The sequence below is a fragment of the Carcharhinus amblyrhynchos genome, chromosome 11 (genome assembly GCF_965287045.1).
Source record: "Carcharhinus amblyrhynchos chromosome 11, sCarAmb.v2.hapA, whole genome shotgun sequence".
Lineage (NCBI taxonomy): Eukaryota > Metazoa > Chordata > Chondrichthyes > Carcharhiniformes > Carcharhinidae > Carcharhinus > Carcharhinus amblyrhynchos.
In genome coordinates, this window is record NC_137334.1 from 18,622,408 (window position 1) to 18,649,609 (window position 27,202).

A 27,202-nucleotide genomic window follows, 5' to 3' on the forward strand; every position below is an offset into this window, starting at 1 on the left:
ATTTCCACAATTGTTGTAACTTAATTATTCCATACCAGCGTCTGCAGTTTTTATCCCCCTTTTCTTCCCCTTTTCTCAATTTTACCTCTCTCCCACTCATTCCCCCCCTCCCCTCACATCTACATCTGTCACAGTTTACTCTCTAATTTCAGTTTCTCTGCTGTTTGGCCGTTGACCCCTTCTATTCTCTCTATGAGCTGCCATTAGCAGCCTCTCTCCCTGTCTTCTGCGGCTATGACTCATCTTTCAATCCCTGCCCCTGCAGTATAAATATCTCCTGCTTTCTCTGTCTTTTAGCTTTGGCAAAGGGTAACCAGGGCTCGAAACGCCAGCTCTTTTCTCTCCTTACGGATGCTGCCCAAACCTGCTGAGATTTTCCAGTATTTCCTGTCTGCAGTTTTTAACTATAGTTTCATTATGTTGAGTTGAAGTAAGCCTCTTTAATCTTTGCAGAGCAAAGTGAATTAAATATTTGTCCGTAGCTGGAATTACAGCTTCATTTCCACAAAGGGCTGCTTTCAATAAAGTGCTCGATAACTCTGTTACAAGCTCATAAGAAAGAGAAACAGGACCATTTGGTCCCTCAAGCTTGTTCCTCCAATTCAGTAGGATCTTGGCTGGTGAATATCTGCCGTTTGGAATGTAAACTTTCCCCACAAGCTCCCTGAGTCATATTCTTAAAAAACACATAGCAAGGATCCACCAACATTCCTTACCATCAATGGAGCTGTGTCGCAAATGATGGGAAATGTGGTGTACAGTCCATTATTCTCAACTGGCACCCATTATACTGTGTGCCTGGCACCCTTCACGGAGAAAAATTCCAGGGTATTGGAGGGGTGGAGGCAGAAATCATCATCTTGAATGAGGGTAAAAGCACAGCGTCAACTATAACTGAGTGTGGCAGGAAGGGGTACATAGGAGCACTAGAATTAGGAGCAGAAGTAGGCAAATTCAAGACTTTGAGCCTGCTCCGTCATTCAATCAAGATCGTGACTGATCCCTGCCTGGTCATAGAATCATAGAACTTTACAGTGCAGAAAGAGACCCTTTGGCCCATCATGTCTGCACTGAACACAATCCCACCCAGGCCCCACCCCCATATCCCTACATATTATACCCACTAATCCCTCTAACCAACGCATCCCTGGATACTAAGGGGCAATTTCTTAGCACAGCCAAAACCAGAGCGCCCGTAGGAAACCCACACAGACACGAGGAGAATGTGCCAACTCCACACAGACAGTGACCTGAGCTGGGAATCGACCCCACGATCCTGGAGCTGTGAAGCAGCAGTGCTAACCACTGTGCTACTATGCCACCTGAAATCTACCTCCCTACCTGTTCCCCATATCCACTTATCCCATTTTTAATTAGAAGTATATCTATCTCCTTCTTGAAACTACTCAATGATTCAGGCTCCACTGCGCTATGGGACAGCGAGTTCCACAAATTCACCACCCTCTGCCCAGAAGTAGTTCCTCCCCATCTCAGTTTTAAACCTACCGCCTCTCAACCATAAGAAGAAACATTTGGTCCACATTTATTTTATCCATCCCTTTTAAAAATTTTATATACCTCGATCAGATCCCCTCATCCTTCTAAACTCCAGCGAGTACAAGCCCAAACTTTTAACACTGCGATGAAGTTACTGCGAGAATCCCCCAGTCGCTACACTCCGGCGCCTGTTCGGGTACACTGAGGGAGAATCTAGCACGACCAATGCACTGAACCAGACCTTCAGACTGTGGGAGGAAACCGGAGCACCCGGAGGAAACCCACACAGACACGGGGAGAACGTGCAGGCTCCACACAGACAGTGACCCGAGCCGGGAATCGAACCCAGGCCCCTGGCGCTGTGAGGCAGCAGGGCTACCCACTGTGCTGTACTAAATCGCTCTGATGATCTTGTTGAATGGCAGAGCAACCTCCTCCTGCTTCCAACCTGTATGTTCTTGAGCAGAAGGAATCTTAGGTTCAGGAGCCAAGGGGATTTCAAAATCACTTCATTGTAATTATGTTTAGAATCTCTATACTGCAGGAGAGGCCATTCGGCCTATCAAGTCTGCTCCATCATTCAATAAGATCATGGCTGATCATAGAATCTCTACAGTGCAGAAGGAGGCCATTCGGCCCACTGAGCCTGCACTGACCACAATCCCGCCCAGGCCTTATTCCCGTAGCCTCTCATATTTATCCTGCTAATCCCTCTGACACTAGGGTCAATTTACCACGGCCAATCAAACTAACCTGCACATCTTTGGAGTGTGGGAGGAAACCGGAGCATCCGGAGGAAACCCATGCAGACACGGGGAGACTCCGCACAGATGGTGACCCGAGGCCTGAATTGAACCCAGGTCCCTGACGCTGTGAGGCAGCAGTGTCAATCACACTGTGCCAGCCCGCCGTCCACTTTCTGTGGAAAATGTAAGTTTATTGGATGGGATTTTTCAGCCCAGTAGAGGGTGTGTTTACTGGCGCGGGAAAGCTGGCAGAGGGAGCTTCCAGTCCCGCTGATGTCCGTGGGGCTTTGTGTTGCCCTCAACCGTCCGGGGTGGGGCACGGTGGGAGGGGGGATGGCGGGGTGGGCGGAGGTGTTTTGGGAGGGGGTGTTGGGGGAGTTGGGGGAGTCACCGCTGTGAGAGGGTCGCCATCAACGGTAGTGGAAGATCCCGCTGGTGGGAAGGTCTGGAAAACCTTGGCCATTTTCTCTCCCTCCACCACCACTCCCCTGCCACCCCACCTGAACAGAAACAATTTACGGAGTTGCAGGAAGAGGGTGGGGTTGGATTAGGGGAGGGGTTGGTGGTGGCATGGTGACACAGTGGTTAGCGCTGCTGCTTCACAGTGCCAGGATCCTGGGTTCGATTCCTGGCTCGGGCCACTGTCTGTGTGGAGTTTGCACATTCTCCTCGTGTCTGTGTGGGTTTCCTCTGGGTACTCTGGTTTCCTCCCACACTCCAAAGATGTGCGGGTTAGGTTGATTGGCCATGCTAAGAAATTGCCCCTTAGTACCCAGGGATGAGTAGGTTAGAGGGATTAGTGAGTATAATATGTAGGGATGTGGGGGTAGGGCCTGGGTGGGATCGTGTTCGGTGCAGACTTGATGGGCCGAAAGGCCTCTTCCTGCACTGTAGGATTCTATTCTATGCTCTATGGTTACGTGAGTGGGACTAGCTCGTACAGAGAGCCAGCACGAAGGTGAGGGGCCAAAAGGCCCTCCATCTGTGCTGCAAACATCACATGAGTCAATGAGCTGCGATGGGGATTGAAAAGAAGACAAATAATTTGGTTCTAGTTGTTGACAAGTTTGAAATAATATCCCACCTGTTTTAAATGAACAGAATGCAATTTATCCACGTTTGTTGTAAATTGCGCCATGCTAGAAACCCCCTGGTTTCAAATAAAGTTTGAGAAATCCCATTTCTGGAGTGGATCTTGCCAACAGATCCTTCACCAGGCAACCTGTACGTTTAACATTTGTCTGGCGCCTACATTGTAGTCGTCAATAAGTGACGAGTTTTGGCCCTATGCAAAAACAGCCCAGGCTATGGCAGATCTAGGTTGCAAACATGTCAACAAGCATCAGCCTCTCAGGTTACACGTTCCATGTCACAATGAATTAACACGGTGTTGTGACATCCTGCAGGCAAATGCATGGAAAACCCCTTCCTCCTCGGGTGAGGCATTGTTCCAGTGTTCCTGGTACGATTATTTCCCTCTGCCCTCAGCCAGAAGCCTCCCTCGCCCAGTAACTGGCCAAATTCTAAACCCATTTAGCACTTGAGAATTTTCTGTTTTAGTTTTAGAGGGACACTTGATTGGAGATTCCTGCTGATCTGCCCTCACTTGGGGTCACTACTGAGGTCATCCAGGTTCAATTCTGACCTTGGCTTACGATCTGTGTGGAGTCTGTACATTCTTCCCGTGTCTGTGTGGGTTTCCTCTGGGCGTTCCGGTTTCCTCCCACATGCCAATGATGTGCAGATTAGGGGGATTGGTCATACTAAATTGTCCCTTGATGTCCAAAGATGTGCGGGTTAGATGGATTGGCCATGCTAAATTGCCCCTCAGAGTCCAAAGATGTGCAGGTTAGGTGAATTGGTCATGCTAAATTGCCCCTTTGTGTCCAAAGATGTGTAGGTTAGGTGGATTAGCCATGCTAAATTACCCCTTAGTGTTCAGAAATGTGCAGGTTAAGTGGATTGGCTATCGTAAATTGCCTCTTAGTGTCCAAAGGTGTGTGTATTGGGTGAATTGGCCCTGTAAATGTGGTGAAAGGTTGGAGGGATGGGCCTGGCTAAGATGCTCTTTTTGGAGGGTCAGTGCAGCCTCAATGGGTTGAATGGCCTCCTTCTGCACTATCAGCTGGGAATTGTGATTTTGTTGAATGGGGGAGCAAGCTCGAGGGGCTGAATGGCCTACTCCTGTTCCAATTTTATAGTCCGTATGCAAATCACCTCTTGTTGGGGAATCTGTGAGTCTTGCCCCTAAATTCTACAATCTTCCCTTTCTGTGGTTTCATCCTGTGTACTCAGTGGTTAAGGTGGTGGATTGGGGTGCCAATCAAGCGGGGCTGCCTTGTCCTGGATGGTGTCGAGCTTCTTGAGTTGGAGCTGCCCCCATCCAGGCAAATGGGGAGAATTTCATCACACTCCTGACTTGTGTCCTTGCAGATGGTGGGCAGACACTGGGGAGTCAGGAGGTGAGTTACTCGCCACAGGATTCCTAGTCCCTGACCCACTCTGGTAGTCACAGTATTTATACAGGGTGGCACAGTGGTTAGCACTGCTGCCACAAACTCCAGGGACCCGTGTTCAATTCCGGCCTCAGGTGACTGCCTTGTACATTCTCCACGTGTCTGCATGGGTTTCCTCTGGGTGCTCCAATTTCCTCCCACAGTCCAAAAGGTGTGCTGGTTAGATGGTGGATTGGCCATGTTAAATTGCCCATTAGTGTCCCAGGATGTGTAGATTAGGTAGATCAACGATGGCAAATGTGTAGGGTTACGGGGATAGGACAGGGAAGAGGGTCAGGGTAAGATACTTTGTCAGAGAGTCAGTGCAGATTTGATGGGCTGAATGGCCTCTTCTGCACTGTTGGTATTCTATTCTATGGTTTCTGATCAATGGTAACCCCCAGGATGTTGATAGTGGGGGATTCAGCGATGGTCAATGGTAACCCCCAGGATGTTGATAGTGGGGGGGATTCAGTGATGGTCAATGGTAACCCCCAGGATGTTGATAGTGGGGGGGATTCAGTGATGGTCAATGGTAACCCCCAGGATGTTGATAGTGGGGGATTCAGTGATGGTCAATGGTAACCCCCAGGATGTTGACAGTGGGGGGATTCAGTGATGGTCAATGGTAACCCCCAGGATGTTGATAGTGGGGGATTCAGTGATGGTCAATGGTAACCCCCAGGATGTTGATAGTGGGGGATTCAGTGATGGTCAATGGTAACCCCCAGGATGTTGATAGTGGGGGGGATTCAGTGATGGTCAATGGTAACCCCCAGGATGTTGATAGTGGGGAGGATTCAGTGATGGTCAATGGTAACCCCCAGGATGCTGATAGTGGGGAAGAAACAGTGATGGTCAATGGTAACCCCCAGGATGTTGATAGTGGGGGATTCAGTGATGGTCAATGGTAACCCCCAGGATGTTGACAGTGGGGGGATTCAGTGATGGTCAATGGTAACCCCCAGGATGTTGATAGTGGGGGATTCAGTGATGGTCAATGGTAACCCCAGGATGTTGATAGTGGGGGGATTCGGTGATGGTCAATGGTAACCCCCTGGGTGTTGATAATGGGAGAGTCAGTGATGATAATGCCATTGAATGTGAAGGAGAGATGGTTGAATTCTGTCTTATTGCATATTTTCAGCTGACAGAATAACACCCCCTATTGTCCAAGAACCCTTGGATCAGACCTGTTTTGCCCATAGATGACCAAAAGGTGGCACCAAACATCTAAGATTCAACTGGAAATCATTCTGGAAACTCAAAAGTTGAAGGTGAGATATTCAATGATTGGATTGAAAAGATGAATTGCTGAACTAAATTAGGCCTGTAAGTGTTCAAAACTGCTGACTAACATTTGTAACTGACAAGTGCTTAACAAGCTAACTGTAGATTGCAAATCAATGGAGTGGTTGGAGCCGGGAAGATTAAGGGGAGATTTAATTGAGGTGATCAAAGTTGGGAGAGGTTTTGAGAGGGGAAGTGGATGTTTCTGGTGACAGGGAGGACCATAACCGATTGGCAACAGAATCTTTCTCGGCGCAGTGAGTTATTATGATTTGGAACCAAAAGGTGGTGGAAGCAGATTCAGTCGGAACTTTTGAAAGGGAATTGGATAGATATTTGATGGGGGAATACATTTTTAGGGCTCTGCTGAAAGAGTGGAGCAGTGGGGGTTGCGTGGGATTAATTGGGTAGCTCCTCGAAAAAGCTGGCATGGATAAGGTGGGCCGAATGTCGTCCTTCATTTTTCTGTGTGATTGTACCTTGGTCAGGGCCATCCTTGCTGTCTGAGTACCTCCCAACAGGAGAGGGCAGTACTGCGCTGTGTTACCATCAGGTAGTGCCATATGTATGATTTGCTTTGATTTATTACTGTCATATGTATTGGGATACAGTGAAAAGTATTATTTCTTGTGTGCTATACAGACAAAGCATACTGTAGATAGAGTACACTTTGATTTATGTTGATTTGACTTATTATTATCACTTGTATTAACATACAGTGAAAAGTATTGTTTCTTGCGTGCTATACAGACAAAGCATACCATTCATAGAGAAGGAAAGAGTGCAGGATGTAGTGTTACAGTCATAGCTAGGGTATAGAGAAAGATCAACTTAGTGCGAGATAGGTCCATTCAAAAATATGATGGTAGCAGGGAAGAAGCTGTTCTTGAGTTGGTTGGTACGTGACCTCAGACTTTTCTATCTTTTTCCCGAAAGAAGAAGGTGGAAGAGAGAATGTCCGGGGTGTGTGGGGTCCTTGATTATGTTGGCTGCTTTTCTGAATCAGTGGGAACTGTAGACAGAGTCAGTGGATGGGAGGCTAGTTTGCGTGATGGATTGGGTTTTGTTCACAACCTTTTGTAGTTTCTTGCGGTCTTGGGCAGAGCAGGAGCCATACTGAGCTGTGATACAACCAAAAAGGATGCTTTCTATGGTGCATCTGTAAAAGTTGGTGAGAGTCGTCGTGGACATGCCATTGTAATGTGAATAGACCCAGTGCCCACTCTATTGGCAGCGGGAGGCTTTGCAGGGCAGGCAAACTTTTTAAAATTCAGTTATGGGGCATATGTGTCGTTAGATGGGCCAGCATTTACTGCCCATCCCGAGTCACCCGAGGGCAGTTGAGAATCAATCACATTGCTCTGGGTCTGGAGTCACATGTAGGCCAAACCGGGTAAGGATGGCAGATTTCCTTCCCTAAAGGACATTCGTGAACCAGATGGGTTTCATGGTCATCAGTAGATTCGTAATTCCAGATTTTTTTATTGAATTTAAATTCTGCCATCTGCCGTGGCTGGATTCAAACCCAGACATTAGCTGACTTTCTGGATTAATAGCCTAGTAATCATGTTATATGTGCTGTAATGTTCTATGTTCTATAGTTTAGGTTAGAGGGTCATTAGATTGGTTCCACTGGTCGGCGCAACATCGAGGGCCGAAGGGCCTGTACTGCGCTGTAATGTTCTATGTTCATAGAATCCCTACAGTGCAGAAAAAGGCCATTTGGCCCATCGAGTCTGCACAATCCCACCATAACCCCACATACTTACCCTGCTAATTCCCTTGATACTAGGGTGAATTCAGAGTGGCCAATCAACCTAACCCATGCATCTTTGGACTGTGGGAGATAACTGGAGCACCTGGAGGAAACCCACGCAGACATGGGGAGAATGTGCAGACTCCACACAGACAGTGACCCAAGGCCGGGAATCAAACCCGGGTCCCTGGCGCTGTGAGGCAGGCCATGCTGCCTCATGTAAGCCAATAGGCCTCATGTAGGCCTGCCAATATGGAGGCCAGACCAGGTAAGGATGACAGATTTCCTTCCCTAAAGGTGCATTAGTGACCCAAATGGGTTTTTCCCTCAACTGACAATGGTTTCATGGTCATCAGTAGATTCTTAATTCTGGATTTTTTTATTGAATTTAAATTCCACCATCTGCTGTGGTGGGATTCGAACCCAGATCTCCAGAACATTAGCTGAGATTCTGAATCAATAGTCTAGCGATAATACCACTGGGCCATCGCTGCCTCCTTAATTTGGTACAAGGCCAAAGATCAGTTTGCCAATGGCGAGGTGAAGTTTTATAATTCTGTTTTTGGGACTTTAAAGGTGGATCAAAATTTTGGAAAATGATGTAGGTGCGGGGAGAATTTCAGGGACATTCTCTGCCGGTGCATATTTTTAGAACATATTGGGAAAATATAATCTGCTTAAAGGTGGGGACAATTTGGTTATGCTAATGGGACTGGTGCTTTTGATATGTTAGTGGGTTTCGCATCACTGCAGAGAGGTGTCTACCTAACGCAAGTTGGTAACAATGTGGTTTGAATGGGGTAAAGTTAATGATACTGTGGATAGCCATTGTTGGAGGTTCAAAGGAGACGGCAAGGTGCGAACTTTGCATTTATACTTGCAAAAGAAAACGCATGACATGAGGATAATTAAGTTTGATTTCTGAAGAGATTAGTTTCAGTGAGGGAAGATCAAGAGGGAAAAATAGCATACCTGGAGATGATTGAACCTCCAACCTCAGAACCAGCAGGAAGAGGTGTCTAACTCCCAGCAAGCTGAATCTCTGAAGAAGGCCTGTCTCAAGAAGCTGGCTATTTGATTGACCTCAGATGCAGCCTTAAGAGATGCAACTGCCTGGTATGGCAACGATGGCTGGGTGGTTTAAAAACATCCATTAGATGGGCGGCACGGTGGCACAGTGGTTAGCACTGCTGCCTCACAGTGCCAGGGACCCGAGTTCGATTCCAGCCTCGGACAACTGTGTGGAGTCTGCACATTCTCCCCGTGTCTGCGTGGGTTTCCTCCGTGTGCTCCAGTTTCCTCCCACAGTCCAAAACATATGTGAGTTAGGTTGATTGGCTGTGCTGAATTGATCCATAGTGTCAGGGGGTCTAACAGGGTAAATAGATGGAGTTATGAGGATAGAGGCTGGGTGGTATTGTGGTCAGCGCAGATTCAAAGGGCCAAATGGCCTCCTTCTGCACTGTAGGAATTCCTTGTTTCTCTGTTGTGGAATGCTCAGGAAGAATTAACTCTGAAGGTAGAGATAATAAAGATGTTTCAAAAGGGGGTAAAGTTAGCGATACTGTGGATAGCTCATTGTTTTAGTTCATGGTGCATAGAAATATAGAAGATAGGAGCAGGAGGAGGCCATTCAGCCCTTTGGGCCCTGCTCCACCATTCATCACAATGATGGCTGATCATCCAACTCAATAGCCTAATCCTGCTTTCTCCCCATAACCTTTGATCCCATTCACCCCAAGCGCTATATCCAGCCCCCTCTTGAATATATTCAATGTTTCGCCATCAACTATTTCCTGTGGTAATGAATTCCACAGGCTCACCACTGTTTGGGTGAAGAAATGTCTCCTCACCTCCATCCGAAATGGTCTACCCCGAATCCTCAGACTGTGACCCCTGGTTCTGGACTCCCCCACCATCAGGAACATCCTCCTTGCATCTAATTTACTTTTATTTCATTGTTTCATTTACCTTTATATTATTGAAAATTATCACCAAACATCTGGGAGATCATTCTCAAGATACCAAACCTTTCCATCAAATTGAGGGCAATTGTTACAAGTTTCCTATCTAGGATTTGGGATAACTTGGTGTTTACAGTTAGCTGTGTCAGAAAGCCCAGGCTATTGCGTGTATTAGCACGTCAGGCATGTTTATCCACAAGTCACACAATTTGGAATTAAGCCAGTTTAAGCTCTCTGCAAACAAGCAGTTAGAACATTCATATTCCTAACAGCAGGTAAAATTGCCCCTTAGTGTCCTGAGATGCATAGGTTAGAAGGATTGGGGGTAAAATACGTAGGGATATGGGGATAGGGCCTGGGTGGGATTGTGGTGGGTGCAGACTCGAAGGGCCTCTTTCTGCACTGTAGGGTTCTATGCTGTCTATGATTCCCATGGCGGACAGAATTCTTGCATCTGGGCGCCAACTTACACACACCCAGGATCCTGCTGCAGCCTGGTCAGAGAGTTTGATGCTTCCTGTTCACCACCGCAGGATGGGAAAATCCCGTTGGCATGAATGGTGGTAAGTCTGCGGCCTCTGTTTCCAGGGCAAGCAAGTTTTGCTGTGTAGTTTCACCAAACAAATCTCAATGGAAGTCACGGGTAAGAATATTGTTCATATCGGTGTAGCGTGTAAAGCCATTCTCACCCTCATTTCCCCAAGCACCCTGGCAGGCAGGTTGAATATTTTGAGTATGGGGTCATCAGTTAGATTTGATTTGATTTATTCTTGTCACATGTATACAGTGAAACAGTTAGAAGTCTCACAACACCAAGTTAAAGTCCAACAGGTTTATTTGGAATCACGAGCTTTCAGAACACTGCTCCTTCATCAGGTGAGTGGCGAGTTGGGTTCACAAACAATGAAAAGTATTGTTTCTTGCACGCTATACAGACAAAGCATACCATTCATAGAGAAGGAAAGGAAAGGGTGCAGAATGTAGTGTTACAGTCATAGCTAGGGTGTAGAGAAAAATCAACTTAATGCGAGGTAGGTCCATTCAAAAGTCTATTGGCAGTAGGGAAGAAACTGTTCTTGAGTCGGTTGGTATGTGACCTCAGACTTCTGCATCTTTTTCCCCATGGAAGAATGTCAAAGGGAGAATGTCCGGGGTGCGTGAGGTCCTTAATTATGCTGGCAGCTTTTCCAAGGCAGCGGGAAGTGTAGACGGAGTCAATGGATGGGAGGCTGGTTTGTGTGATGGATTGGGCTACATTCACAACCTTTTGTAGTTCCTTGCGGTATTGGGCAGAGCAGGAGCCATACCAAACTGTGATACAACCAGAGAGAATGCTTTCCTCAGTGCCTCTGTGAAAATTGGTGCGTCGTAGCAGACATGCCAAATTTCCTTAGTCTTCGGAGAAAGTAGAGGCGTCGGTGGGCTTTCTTAACTATAGTGTCGGCATGGTGGGGGGAACCAGGACGGGTTGTTGGTGATGTGGATAACTAACATCTACCTGTCCCACACAGTGTATATGTGAGATTGACAGGGTACTGGCTCTCAAGAGATTGCAGTGTCCAATAATCTTGCTGGGAGCTCAGGAAGGTGAGTAACCTCCCTGCCCCCCACCAACTCACACCCCCCACTCCCCCCCTCCACCCCCCACCCAATTTTAACACTAGCAGATTCAATTATTAGCCAGTACCCCAACACTTTGCGCTTGCGAGAGGGGCCACTCCATCTACAGGTGCCGTCAGCTGCTCTGTGGTAAGGCTCACTTTCCAAATTGTACCCCCCATTAATCGTACTTCCTCTTCACTCGGTGTGGACGGAGCCGCCGGCAGCACTTGCTCAACAACAAGGCAAGCAAGAAGGCCAGGGCAAGCAGGACCCCCAGGATGTCCAGGCAGTGGTACTGGATCCAGTTGAGGTCCTGGGCTGCAGTCTGCAGATGCTCAGCCCTGCCGTGCCTCATCACAAACTCCACCCAAAAGACGGAGAGCTCCAGCGCCCCCAGGGCGCGATCCTTAAAGATGGCAGACATCTTTGTGATGGCTTCCTTGTAACTGAAAGAGAAAGCAATGGCGTAACTGAGAGTGCTGTCTCACCCCAACTCCCTCCGCGGTGTGAACAGTGGGAGAACGGTAGGCATGGTAGCACAGTGGTTAGCACTGCTGCTTCACAGCTCCAGGGTCCTGTGTTCGATTCCTGGCTCTGGTCACTGTCTGTGTGGAGTTTGCACGTTCTCCTCGTGTCTGCGTGGGTTTCCTCCAGGTGCTCCGGTTTCCTCCCACAGTCCAAAGATGTGCAGGTTAGGTTGATTGGCCATGCTAAGAAATTGCCCCTTAGTGTCCAGGGATGCATAGGTTAGAGGGATTAGTGGGTATAATATGTAGGGATATGGGGGTAGGGCCTGGGTGGGATTGTGGTCGATGCAGACTCGATGGGCCGAAGGACCTCACCCGGCTAATCCCCTTGACACTACGGTCAATTTAATATGGTCCATCAACGTAACCTGAAGAGAAAAAATATAGTGCAGAAGGAGGCCATTCAGCCCATCGAGGCTGCACCGACAACAATCCCATCCAGGCCCTAACCCTGTAACCCCATGTATTTATCCTGCAAATCCCCCTGACACTAAGGAGCAATTTACCACAGCCAATCCACCTAACCCACACATCTTTGGAGCGTGGGAGGAAATCGGAGCACTCTGAGGAAACCCATGCAGACATGAGGAGAATGTGCAGACTCCATACAGACAATCACCCAAGGCTGGGAATTGAACCCTGGTTCCTGGTGCTGTGAGAGAGCAGTGCTAACCACTGTGCCACCCTGCCGCCCTATGAAGATTTGAGATTGAATGACGGTGTGCAGACGTCACTCACCTGGTATTATTGATAACCGTGGTTATTGCATCCAGTAGCCCCTGAGAGCTGATATCTTTCAGATTCAGGACAATGCCAGCACCATGATGCTTTATACGCATCGCATTCTCGATCTGGTCCGCGAACAGCGGCATCATGACCGTTGGAACAGCGTTGCAGATAGCCTCGTAGACTCCGTGTGACCCCGCATGCGTCAGGAATGCTCGTGTTTTGGGATGCCCTTGGGCGCAGAACAAGAGAGAAAATAAAACTCAACTCGCCGTGATCAACCTTATCCTCAGCAACCTACAGGATATCACAGCCAGCTCTGACCCAGGACCATCCAGACTCAAGACATTGGTTCTATTATCTTTCCACAGATGCTGCCAGACCTGCTGAGATTTTCCAGCATTTTCTGTTGTTGTTATTTGATTTTATCCATTCATGGGCCAGGGGTATCACTGGCTGGGCCAGTATTTATTGCCCATCCTTAGTCGCCCTGGAAATTGAGTGTTTCCCTCGGCCATCTCAGTTGAGAGTCAACCTGTGGCTCTGGAGTCACGTGTAAGCCAGACCAGGTAAGGACGGCAGATTTCCTTCCCTAAAGGACATTAGTGAACCAGATGGGTTTTTCCGACAATGTTTCCATGGTCATCAGAAGATTTTTAATTCCAGATTTTTAAAATTGAATTCAAATTCTACCATCTGCCGTGGTGGGATTCGAACCTGGGTTCCTGGAACAGTAGCAGAGTTTCTGGATGAGTAGTCTCGCAATAATACCACCAGGCCATCACCTATTGGTATCATATCCAAAATATGGTCCCTCAAGAGACTTTGGTTTCAAAAAGTGCTCCAATCATAATGATGAGGTCTTCACATAAGCTCCCCCGTCCCCCTTCCCTCCTCCCTCCTCCCCCCTCCCTCCTCGCCCCCACCACCTGTCTCCTCATGAACCCCGCCTTGTACCAAGTGCCAACAGGACTACCAGGCATTTCCAGAATTTTCAGATTTGCCAGTGGGCTTCTGGAGTTACTTTGCACGGAGAATTTCCAATGCACTGACCTCGGAACAGGGATGGGCTACCTGACTGGCCCTCCTGCATCTCAGCGAGCCGCAAGATTGAAATCGGGCTTGTTCGTTAACCGTGACCCCATGAATAAGATTTAAATACATTTAATATATGCCAAATATTTCATAACCATTTTATAGAAAACGCTTCATTGTTTATATATTAATTGGGGAGGCAAATGCCGAGCAGTATTATCCATTCGTCCAGAAGCTCAGCTCATGTTCTGGGGACCCGGGTTCGAATCCCACCACAGCAGATGATGGAATTTGAAATCAATAAAAAATATCTGGAATTAAGAATCTACTGATGACCATGAAACCATTGTCGGAAAAACCCATCTGGTTCACTAATGCCCTTTAGGGAAGGAAATCGGCCGTCCTTACCTGGTCTGGCTTACATGTGACTCCAGAGCCACAGCAATGTGGTTGACTCTCATCTGCTCTCAGCCACTAGGGATGGGCAATAAATGGTGGCCCAGCCAGCGATGCCCATGGCCCACAAATGAATAAAAAAAACTGTCATCAATCTCAAATGGTAAAGTCAAAAGAAATGACGCTTTGGACACAGAGGGAGCGCATGGCTCTCACACTCAATGTTGTGAGCAATCGGCACCCACCTCACCTCACTCACCCTCGCTTTACATGTGAATCGCTTCAGTCAGGCTGGCAGGAAAAAAAAACTACACAGACGGGAATCAGCGGAACGTGGCTACCCTGCGTCTGGGGCAATGGTCAACAAAAGTGGGGGCCGCATTCAGAACCCAGATGGGCCGCATGTGGCCCTCCCCTGCGGACACTGGCTGCCTCAGAATTGTTCCAGGACATGTTCTCACTACTTGGGTTATGGAGGAATGGGTGGGCTTTGGGGAGGGGGAGGGGGGACTGATTCTGGCTCAGAGCGATCCAAGAGTTGCCGGTGAGAATCCCAAAGTCTCTGAAGGCCGAGGGCCAGCCTTGGTGGTTGGGGGTGGGGGGGGAGGCGGGGAGGCGGATGAGTGCTGATACACAACTTGCCTTTTCTTGGCAAATCCAGCGTGTCATCAGGAGAGCATGGGGGGGGGCGCGGGTGGGGTTAAAGGGGAGGCTTTGGTCCATTGGAGGAGAGGAAAGGAAGTGGGGGGGGGTGTTGGCGAGGGGCAGGGGGATTGTGTCAATTGTCTCTTCAATGTACGCAAGCTCCTGGCCTCGATACTTTCAACCTGGGGACAATGGGGCAGCATCAGTGACTGCCTTGTAGACGATTTAAACCTAAGGACACCACTTGTTTTATTAACAGCACGGTGGCACAGTGGTTAGCACTGCTGCCCCACAGCGCCAAGGACCCGGGTTCAAATCCAGCATCGGTTCACTGTCTGTGTGGAGTCTGCACATTCTCCCCATGTCTGTGTGGGTTTCCTCCAGGTGCTCTGCTTTCCTTCCACAGCCTGAAAGATGTGTAGGTTGGGTGAATTAGCCATGCTAAATTGCCCCCTAATGTCCAAAGATGTGCAGGTTGGGTGAATTAGCCATGCTAAATTGCCCCTTACTGCCCAAAGATGTGCGGGTTAGATGGATTGGCCGTACTAAATTGCCCCTTAGTGTCAGGGGATTAGCAAGGTAAATATGCGGGGTTACGAGGATAGGGCCGGTGTGGGCTTGTTGTCGGTGCAGACTCGATAGGCCGAACGGCCTCCTTCTGCATTGCAGGGATTCAATGGATTGGCTACAGTAAAAGCATGGGATTATAGGGATAAGGTGAAGGGGTAGTTCCTGGGTGGGATGCTCTTTTGGAGAATTGATGCAGGCTTGATGGGCCGAATGGCCTCCTTCTGCACTGTCAAGAATCAAGTCCCTGGAGTGGGGGAATGAGGTAGATGTATGGGGTTCCAGGGTAGATTGGATAGGAACGGCCTGGGGGAGAGGCAGAAAGGTCCAGTGATGATTGGACTTTAAGTGGGGAGAGGAGGGGAGGTGGGGTGGAGCGAGGTGCCACAGTCGAAATAAGCTTCAAACGGAAGCTAACTGCTAGATTGTTTTCCCACTCGCTCAGCCTACCTCTATCCATCTGCAATTTTCTTGTGTCCCCTTCAAAGTATACCTTCACATCTATCTTTTTGTCACCTGCCTTTGCTCCCCTCATCTCCGTCCAAAGCTCTAACTTCCAAAACACTGCTCCCTGCTGGAGCCTCCGGATGTTGGGATGCCCTGCAACCACTCCTCTCCTGGTGGGAGGTGGCGCTGAGGCACTCTGATGCGCTGTGGTGGGGCACTGAGTCAATGGTGGGGTAACTACCCGGAAACTTAACACATCAACGCACATTACTCGCTTACCCAGCAGGTCGTTCTGTGGCAGCCACGTCACCAGCTTGGTATTGGAGGCCAGTTTCGAAGGCCTTTCTCCAGTGTATCTCCAGACAACCTATCGCAAAACAGGCAACATTCCAATCATGAATTCCCAGATCATGGTGCATATTGATGGAAAAGGTAGGCATTTAAGGATCGCCTGCCATTCAGTGAGAAGATTCTGGGCTCAAGTGGCCGGACTAGAAGGATTGTCAGAGGATACAACAGGATGTAGATAGATTGGAGACTTGGGCACACAAATGGCACATGGAATTTAATCCGGACAAATGCGAAATGATACATTTTGAAGGATAAAAATTTAGGTGTGAATTATACTGTAAATCTACTGATGACCGTGAAACCATTGTCGGAAAAACCCATCAGGTTCATTAGTGTCCTTCAGGGAAGGAAATCTGCTGTCCTTACTCCGGTCTGGCCTACATGTGACCCCAGAGCCACAGCAATGTGGTTGACTCTCAACTGCCCTCCAAGGGCAACTAGGGATGGGCAATAAATGCTGGCCCAGCCAGCGACGCCCATATCCCAAGAATGGATAAGTTTAAACTGCAGGACTATTTCAGCCAAACCTACCATTGTATATACCCTCTCCCTCAAATACCCCCCCCGCCCCCTCCCCCCCACACCGTGGATGGCACTATGGCGCAGCGGTTAACACTGCTGCTTCACAACGCCATGGACCCAGGTTCAATTCCTAGCTTGGGTAACTGTCTGTGGGAAGTCTGCACGTTCTCCCCGTGTCTGCGTGGGTTTCCTCCTGGTGTTCCTCCCACAGTCTGAAAGACGTGCGGGTTAGGTGGCTTGGACATGGTAAATTGACTCTTAGTGTCAGGGGGATTAGCAGGATAAGCGAGGGCTCTGGGAATAGGGAATAGGATTGTGGTCAGTGGAGACTCGATGGGTTGAATAGCCTCCTTCTGCACTGTAGGGATTCAATGATTCTAATTGTGTCTGTATTCTGCTCAACTGCTCCATGTGGTGTGGTGTTTAACCCTGACTGTACACTTACTCAAAACACAGATCATCTCCGACATTCCCTCATTCCCATTGGAAAATCTATGACCTGAAACATTGCTGGGATTTTCTGCCTCCCTGGACTGTATTCCCATGGACACAAACCGAAACAAATGTTAACTTCCTTTCTATTCATTCGTGGAACATGGATGTCACTGGCTGGGCCAGTATTTATTGCCTATCCCTAGTTGCCCTTGGAGGGCAATTGAGAGTCAACCACATTGCTGTGGCTTCAGAGTCACATGTAGGCCAGACCGGGTCAGGACGGAAGATTTTCTTTGTTCTTTTGGGATGGGAATAGAGGGATATATTCTCTGGAAGGGTAGGAGGTTTTAGCTCAGATAGACAGCATGGTCAGTGCAGGCTTGGAGGGCTGAAGGGCCTGTTCCTGTGCTGCAATTCTCTTTGTTATTTCCTTCCGTAATGGATATTAGTGAACCAGATGGGTTTTTCTGACAATGGACAATGGTTCCATGGTCATCAGTAGATTCTTAATTCCAGGTATTTTTTATTGAATTCAAATTCTACCATCTGCCGTGGCGGGATTCGAACCCGGGTCCCCAGAACATTAGCTGAGTTTCTGGATTAACAGTCTGGTGATAATACCACTAGGCCGTCACTGAGATTTTCCAGCTTTCTGTTTTTGTTGTGTCTAAACACCAACCTGTGTGTCTTTCCGATACCCATGGCAGGCAGTAGGGAGGCAGTCGGGTCGTGGCATTGGCACTAGGTTGGTAGTGCTGTGGGGACCTGGGTTCAAATCCCACCAGATGGTGGGGAGGACCCAGCAGCCTCAAAGCTGCTTTGGGACTCTTCCCCTCGCCCCCCCACCTCCCTGTCTCCATTGTCATTCCTGCCCCATTAACTCAGGGATGGACAATCTGGTGATAATAGCACCAGGCTATTGCCTCCCCTGAAGGATGCTGAAGGATCACCAACTTAGTGAAAGACACTCTTTGGTCTCCCCAAGACTTGATGATCTTCCAGTGCAAAGAACTGCCCTCTACTAAGTGTTGATGTGGAGATGCCGGCGTTGGACCGGGGTAGGCACAGTAAGAAGTCTCACAACACCAGGCAAAAGTCCAACAGGTTTATTTGGTAGCACAAGCTTTCAGAGTACTGCCCCTTCATCAGGTGAATGGGAGTTGTGTTCACAGACAGGGCGTATATAGACACTCCCACCATCAGACTCACCATGGATTAGTCTCTGGAATTGTTTACACTCTTGGACACACACATCTTCCTCAAGGATGGTCACCTCAGCACCTCACTGTACTGCAAGCCCATGGATAACCTCACGATGCTCCACTTCTCCGACTTACATCCTAAATACATTAAAAAAGCCATCCACTATAGACAAGCACTCTGTATAAATAGGATGTACTCAGATGAGGAGGATCGCGACAGACATCTACAGATGCTGAAAGATGCCTTCATAAGAACAGGATATGGCGCTCAACTCATCGATCGACAGTTCCAACGTGTCACAGTGAAAAACCGCACCGACCCCCTCAGAAGACAAACGGCGGACAGAGTACCCTTCATCGTCCAACTTCCCCGGAGCAGAGAAGCTACGATATCTTCTCTGGAGCCTTCAACATGTCATTGATGAGGACGAACATCTTGCCAGGACCATCCCCTCACCCCTACTTCTTGCCTTCAAACAACTGCACAACCTCAAACAGACCATTGTTCACAGCAAACTACCCAGCCTTCAGGAGAACAGTGACCACGACACCACACAACCCTGCCACTGCAACCTCGGCAAGACATGCCAGATCATCGACGTGGATGCCATCATCTCAGGTGAGAACACCATCCACCAGGTACACGGTACATACTCTTGCAACTCGGCCAACGTTGTCTACCTGATAACGCTGCAGGAAAGGATGTCCCAAGGCATGGTACATTGGGGAGACCATGCAGACGCTACAGCAACGGATGAATGAACACCGCTCGACAATCACCAGGCAAGAGTGTTCCCTTCCTGTTGGGGAACACTTCAGCGGTCATGGGCATTCGGCCTCTGATCTTTGGGTAAGCATTCTCCAAGGCGGTCTTCACGATACACAACAACGCAGAGTCGCTGAGCAGAGACTGATAGCCAAGTTCCGCACACATGAGGACGGCCTCAACCGGGATCTTGGGTTCATGTCACACTCTCTGTAACCCCCACGACTTATCTGGGCTTGCAAAATCTCACTAACTGTCCTGTCTGGAGACAATACATATCTCTTTAACCTGTGCTTAACAGTCTCTCCACTCACATTGTCTGTTCCTTTAAGACTTGATTACCTGTAAAGACTCACGTTCCAACTATTATCTTGTGAATTGGGTTTGTATCTTTATATGCCCTGTTTGTGAACACAACTCCCACTCACCTGATGAAGGAGCGAGGCTCCAAAAGCTAGTGCTGCCAAATAAACCCACTGGACTTTAACCTGGTGTTGTGAGACTTCTTACTGTGCTCCACTAAGTGACGCAGACTTGCACACTCCAAGGTCCAGGACTACGTGCTGAGGGATGCAGTCAAGTTTGGGTAGCCACCTCAGAGACGTAGTGAGGGAAGATCGCTACCTAAGACCTTTCAGCCATTGCTTATGGAGGGGCTGGGAATCGTATAGATCCCTCTCAGGCTGTGTACCTCACACTCGATGTATCACAAATGTATTGCAACTATTCAGAGTCCAGCATGATCTCTGTAGAAAATTTGACTAATATTGCACGTTCTTTCATTGGCCATTTTGAAATGTTTTATAATGTTCTTTCAGATATTTTAATGAATAATCATAAAATCCCTACAGTGCAGAAGGAAGCCATTCTGCCCATCAAATCTGCATCCACCACAATCCCACCCAGGCCCTCTTCCCATAACCCCACACATTTACCCTGCTAATCCCCCTGACACTAAGGGGCAATTTAGCATGGCCAATCCACTTAACCCACACATCTTTGGACTGCGGGAGGAAACCGGAGCACCCGGAGGAAAAGAGTTAGGATCAATGGGTGCTTTTCTGGTTGGCAGATGGTGACAAGTGGAGTGCCACAGGGATCGGTGCTGGGGCCTCAACTGTTTACCATATACATAGACGATCTGGAGGAGGGGGCTGAGTGTAGGGTAACAAAATTTGCTGATGACACAAAGATGAGTGGAAAAACGAATTGTGTGGAGGACGCGGAATGTCTTCCACTTAGAAAGTAAAACAGAACTAGAGGGCACAACATCAAAATAAGGGGGGGGGGGTGCAGTTTAGAACGGAGTTGAGAAGGAACTTCTTCACTCAAAGGGTGGTGAATCTCTGGAATTCTCTGCCTATTGAAGTGGTGGAGGCTACCTCGCTGAATATATTTAAGTCACGGGTAGATAGGTTTCTGACAGACAAGGGAATTAAGGGTTATGGGGAGAAAGCGGGAAAGTGGAACTGATCCACTTCAGGTCAGCCATGATCTTATTGAATGGCGGGGCAGGCTCGAAGGGCTAGATGGCCTACTCCTGCTCCTATTTCTTATGTTAACCCACGCAGACACGGGGAGAACGTGCAAACAGACAGTGACCCAATGCTGGAATTGAACCTGGGTCCCTGCTGCTGTGAGGCAACAGTGCTAACCAGTTTTTTTTTTGCAAAGTAAGATTGTTCCATATTGAACCGGGGCTGTGGTCTAGGGGAAAAGCGTGGGAATAATTGGACAGCTCCATCTATGCATGATGGGCCGAATGGGCATTGAGTCTGTGTCGTCCCAATCTACAGTGCCAAGGTCTGCGCTTCTCGTTGTCCCTTCCCCGAGTTCTGCGACTTGGTCCAGCTGTGTCCGAGTAAGGCCTGACGTATAAGGGACTCGAATCAACCCCTCTCCTGATGTCTTACTAATCCGTGTGGGCCATTTGTAGTTACAAAGCAATGGAAGGGTTTTAATAGATGAAACTTAAGCTGCAATGAATGGACACCTGAGCTGTCACAGGCAGAATTTATCTGTTATTCCGGTGTTAGCTACTTGTCACTATCGAACTTCACCTTCTGAGGAATTTGGCCCAGAGCCTCCGCAATCTTATTGGCTGTCCTGACTGGCATGCTTGGCATCATTGAGCCCAAGGAGAAGATCACAGCTCCGTGGTCCCCAGAACTGTTCATGAATTCTTCCAAATCCTGAGGAGGAACAAAGGAGAAAGCAAGAGGTTACAGTGAATATTTCAACTGAAATTGGGCAGTAACCACCTCCCCCATCGCCTCCCTCCACAATTCACCCCCTCTGGGCACCTCGCCACCCTTTTCCGTGACATATTCTGCCTCACAACATCAGGGACCCGGGTTCAATTCCAGCCTCGGGTCACTGTCTGTGTGCCGTCTGCACGTTCCCCCTGTACCTGCATGAGTTTCCTCCATTTTCCTCCCACACTTCAAATATTTGCTTGTTAGATGGATTGGCCATGCTAAATTGCCCTTTAGTGTCCAAGATGTGTAGGTTAGGGTGATCGGCCATGCTAAATTGCCCCTTAGTATTCAAAGATGTGTAGGTTAGTGGGATTGGTCATGCTAAATTGCCTCTTAGTGTCTAAAGATGTGTAGTTGATTGGTCATGCTAAATTACCTCTTGGTGTCCAAAGATATGTAAGTTAGGTGGATTGGCCATGGTAAATTGCCCCTTAGTGTCAGGGGGACTAGCTAAGTTGCCCTGGGGACTAGTAAGATGCCCTGCTGAAGAGTTGGTGCAGACTCAATCGGCCGAATGGCTTCCTTCTGCATTATAGGGATTCTATGATTCGATGGTTCTCCTACACTCATGGACTGCTGGGTTCACACTGCTGACTGACTTGATGAAGGAGCAGTGCTCTGAAAGCTTGTGCTACCAAATTAACCTGTTGGACTTTAACCTGGTGTTGTGAGACTTCTTACTGGGTTTGAAGAAAGCAGCTTACCATTGCCCTCTCAAAGGCAATTAGGGGTTGAACCAGCAACACGCACACGGATCTGGGTTACACTGATTCGGCTTTAATATTACATACTGGCTGGAATCTTACTGACTCGCTCGCCAGGGGAAGCGGAGTGGGCGAGGGGCAGATAAAGTCTGTTGTCTCTGAAGTGGGATTTGACAGTTTCGGGATGAATGAGGCCATAAAATGCCGCCCACTATATCAGCACCCAGAGTTACCTTTCGTGCAACTGTTAACACAAGAACGAGGAGTAGGGTGAGGCCACTGGGTCCCTCATACCTGCTTCAAGATTCAATAAGATCATGGCTGACCTGAGCCGTGACCTCAAATCTGCATCCCGACCGCCCCCAATACCCTTTCACCCCGGCTTACCAGAATCTATCCAGCTCTGCCTTAAAAACATTCAAAGACTCTACTCCCACTGCCTTTACAGGAAGAGAGATCCAGAGACTCCCCACTCTCTGAGAGAAATAAATTCTCCTTATCTCCATTTTAAAGGGCGACCCCCTAGTTCTAGATTCTCCCACAAGAGGGAACATTCTCTCCACATCCGCCCTGTCAATATCCTTCAGGATCTTATATGTTTCAATCAAGTCACCTCTTATCTTCTAAACTCCAATCGATACAAACCAAGCCTGGGCAGCCTTTTTTCATCAGATAATCTGTCCATTCCTGATAGTAAAGTAAAAGTAAGGGCAAAATTTATTTATTAGTATCACAAGTAGGCTTATATTAACACTGCAATGAAGTTACTGTGAAAATCCCCTAGTCGCCACATTCTGGCACCTGTTTGGGGACACTGAGGGAGCATGGCCAATGTATCTAACCAGCACATCTTTGGACAGTAGGAGGAAACCGGAGCACCCAGAGGAAACCCACGCAGACACGGGGAGAATGTGCAATCTCCATACAGACAGTGACCCAAGCTGGGAATTGAACCTGGGTCCCTGTGAGGCAGCAGTGCTAACCACTGCGCCACTGTGCTGTCCCCTGGTTGGTGCAGGCTTGGAGGGCTGAAGGGCCTGTTCCTCTGCTGTAATTCTCTTTGTTCTTTGAAACCCAGAGGAAACCCTTGTATTCGCAGTGAGAACGTACTGACATGCAGCTGGCTCCTGTTGAGATTCACAATGGTCTAGAGATTCAGATCGCAGACGAAGAATGGGTTTGGCAGTCTCGATGCTCCCGGCTCACCCTGCCAGGCCCGATCGGAGCCCACCCTTCCCATTGCAGGCAAGAACTCAATAAATATCCAAACTAACTACTTTAAATGTATCTGGAGGGGGAGATCTGGTTCATGATGCAGAGTGACACCAACAGTGTGGGTTCAACTTCCGTACTGATTCAATTTGATTTGATTTATTATTAACATAGAAACATAGAAGATAGGAGCAGAGGAGGCCACTCGGCCCTTTGAGCCTGCTCCGCCATTCATCATGATCATGGCTGATTGTCCCATCACCTTTGATCCCGTTGCCCCCAAGTGCTATATTCAGCTGCCTCTTGAATACATTCAATGTTTTGGCATCAACTACTTCCTGTGGTAATGAATTCCACAGGCTCACCACTCTTTGGGTGAAGAAATGTCTCCTCATCTCCGTCCTAAGGAGTCTACCATATTGTCACATGCATTAGCACGCAGTGAAAAGTATTGTTTCTTGCGCACTATACAGACAAAGCATACTGTTCATAGAGAAGGAAAGCCGAGAGTGCAGAATGTAGTGTTACAGTCATAGCTAGGGTGTAGAGAAAGATCACCCCGTCTTCTCAACATTGCCCTGACCTGAGGTGTGGCGATCCTCAGGTTAAATCTCCATCAGCCAGCTCTTCCCCTCAAAAGAAGAGAGCAGACCATGGTTACCTGGGTCGATGGCGACCTTACCTCTATGTTTAATTTACCAAAGAACAAGTTTGGAAATTAAAATAATAAATATCCTGAATTAAATAGATGGCTTATTCAAAGCCCTTCAGCCTCGAGTAGTCAGTAATTACGTCAGATTCCATGGCCGGAATTCTCCGACCTTGCTCACAGCTGGGATTCTCCTATCTGGCTCATCCTTTAGGGAAGGAAATCTGCCATCTTTACCCAGTCTGGCCTACATGTGACTCCAGAACCACAGCAATGTGGGTTGACCCGGTGGCATGGTGGTTAACACTGCTGCTTCACAGCGCCAGGGATCCGGGTTCAAATCCCGGCTCAGGTCACTGTCTGTGCGGAGTTTGCAAGTTCTCCCCGTGTCCGCGTGGGTTTCCTCCGGGTGCTCTGGTTTCCTCCCACACTCCAAAGATGCGCGGGTTTGGTTGATTGGCCATGCTAAATTGCCCCTCAGTGTCCAGGGGATTAGCAGGGTAAATATGAGGGGTTACGGGAACAGGGTCTGGCTGGGATTGTGGTCGGTGCAGACTCAATGGGCTGAATGACCTCCTTCTGCACTGTAGGGATTTTATAACAAGGGATGGGCAATAAATGCTGGCCAGCCAGCAATGCCCGTGTCCCATGAATGAATAAAAGAAAGTCTGTCTGGAATGAATGGAGACTTGGCTGAGTGCCAAATTCTCTGTAGTCACTGACAATGCCAGCAGGGTGTGAAAGGCTGGAGGATTCCGGAGTACCGAATTCTGAGAATACAGGTCCACAGATCCTTAAAAGTGGCAGCACAGGTGGACAAGGTGGTGAGGAAAGAACGTTTGCCTTCGTTGGACCAGGCATTGCGTACAATAGTTGGCAAATCAGTTATATAAAATGCTGGTTAGGCCACATCTGGAATACTGTGTCCAATTCTGGTCACCACATTAGAGGCTTTGGAGAGAGTACAGAAAAGGTTTTTTTGCCTGCTACGGAAGGTATTAGCTACGAGGAGAGATTGAATAAACGGGAATTCTCAGTGGAGAGACGGAGGCCGAGGGGCGACTTAATAGAAGTTTATAAAATTAAGATATAGATTTTAATTAAGATATAGTGTATACATAGGGTGAACAGTCTGAAGCTTTTTCCCAGGGCAGAAATGATAATTACAAGGGGGCACAAGTTCAGGGTAAGGGGGGGAAGGGTTCAGTGGAGATGTGCGGGGGAAGTTTTTTACACAGAGGGTGGTGGGGGGGCCTGGAATGCACTGCCGGGTGAGGTGGTTGAGGCAGTTATGTTAGCCACATTTAAGGCTTATCTGGATAGATACAGATGGGGAAGAGAGGGATACAGGCTGTTGATCTAGAAAGGACAATGTGATTGGAGAGGCTTGGAGGGCCGAAGGGCCTGTTCCTGCGCTGTACTGTTCTCTGTTCTTTGTGTTGTCCCCTACCTGTGGTAATGATTTCCTATCTTCACAGTTAATGCCTCCAACCAGCACCATGTTTGGCATGATGGGTCTAGGGTAGTCTAGGATGAAGTCGGATCTCAGCAGCCAGATAGATGTCCTGCTCAGCAGTTCGACCAGCGTCACCTCCCTCTGGAGGAACCTCTTGGCCAGTTCCTCGAAGGGGGAGTAGATGAAATGGCACAACAGCGGCTCCATTAACCCGGCCAGCATGTTCTTAGCCCTCTGCAGGATGTTCATCCGGTCGGTGTTCCCCGTCAGAGGTCTTGGCACGTAGGAGAGAGGCCTGGGACACTGTGTGGCCAAGTTGTCCAAGCCGCATGGAAGCTTTTGCAACAAGTTGACCGAGGGTAGCGAGAGGTTCTCCGCCACGATGGTGCCGCAGGGGCTGAAGGGGTCGGTGAGCAAGGCGTCGAACTTTACCATGGCCAGCTCCTTCATGAGCTCCGCGTCAAACAGTAGGTGCTCACAGATGCTGAGGGAGAACTGCCTAAACGTATCCACGTGCTGCAGGGTCTTGCTGATCCTCTGGTAAAACGTCCCGTCGTAAAAAGCCATCTCAATCAGGTCCTCGTACATCCTGTCTACATCGGCCTTGCTGAATGGGATGGGGTAGACCTTGCTGCCATAGTGGCCAGGCACCTCAATCAGCAAGCTGTGGTCGGGATGGACCACCACAATCTCGTGCCCCCGCCCATGGAGCTCCTCCAGAATGAGCCGCATGCTGAGCCAGTGACTCCCGTCCATGGGAATAACCAACAGTTTCCCACTTTCCCCGGCACTCCAGAAACACGACAGCCAAACCAGCAGCCGATAGGCAGAAGCCATCCCGCCAAGCGGCTGCATAAATGTGGGTCCCAGGAGCAGGTCCTGACCTGAATCCACTGCACTCAAATATCATCTGGTGAAAAAGTCCCTTAAAAACATGATCATTTACAGAGAATGTGACCTTCAGACTATTAATGTTTAATAAGACAGATGCAATCCCTCACTCACTTTATCTCATTAACATTTACCATCTATTAACCTTTGTTAGGGCCGTGAGTTTGGTTGATAACAGCAGGGTCATAGCTTTGGTTCCTCTGCTATAGTTAAGTAAGCCCACCAATGCCTCTACTTTCTCAGGAGGCTAGGCAAATTCGGCATGTCCACTACGACTCTCAGATGTGCTGTAGAAAGCGTCCTTTCCACAACTCCTGCTCTGACCAAGAACCGCAAGGATCCACAATGGGCTGTGAACGTAACCCAGTCCATCACTCAAAGCAGCCTCCCCGTCAATACTTCCTGCTGCCTCAGGAAAGCAGCCAGCATAATTAAGGACTCCACGCACCCTGGACATTCTCTCTTCCACCTTCTTCTGTCGGGTAAAAGATACAAAATTCTGAGGTTATGTACCAACTGGCTCTGATCTTCAGGTCGTCGTTGGTCACAGGTATAGTGCCAGAGGATTGGAGGATAGCGAATGTTGTCCCATTGTTTAAGAAGGGGAACAGAGACTTCCCCGGGAATTATAGACCGGTGAGTCTTACTTCTGTTGTGGGCAAAGTTTTAGAAAAAATTATTAGGGATAGGATTTATAGTTATTTAGAGAGTAATGTATTGATTGGAGATAGTCAGCATGGTTTTGTGAAGGGTAGGTCGTGCCTTACTAACCTTATTGAGTTTTTTGAGAAAGTGACCAAAGAGGTGGATGGGGGTAAGGCAGTTGACGTGGTATATATGGACTTTAGTAAGGCGTTTGATAAGGTTCACCATGGAAGGCTTCTGCAGAAAATGCAGATGTATGGGATTGAGAGTGATTTAGTTAATTGGATCAGGAATTGGCTAGTAGATAGAAGACAGAGGGTGGTGGTTGATGGAAAGTATTCGTCATAGAGTTCGGTTATAAGTGGTGTGCCTCAGGGATCTGTTTTGGGGCCACTGCTGTTTGTAATTTTTATAAATG

At 48.4% G+C, this 27,202-nt stretch overlaps 1 protein-coding gene across 1 annotated transcript; it reads right to left on the bottom strand.

Moving 5' to 3' along the window:
* Positions 1-11,395: 11,395 nt before the first annotated feature.
* On the bottom strand, positions 11,396-26,173 carry LOC145349947 (UDP-glucuronosyltransferase 1A1-like). Its single transcript, XM_080198651.1, has 5 exons — positions 25,243-26,173; positions 21,030-21,161; positions 15,973-16,060; positions 12,616-12,835; positions 11,396-11,796 (listed from the first exon to the last, which is right to left on the bottom strand). Exons 1-5 carry the CDS (start codon positions 26,101-26,103, stop codon positions 11,529-11,531), a joined length of 1,569 nt encoding a protein of 522 aa, XP_080054777.1. The 5' UTR covers positions 26,104-26,173; the 3' UTR covers positions 11,396-11,528.
* Positions 26,174-27,202: the final 1,029 nt, after the last annotated feature.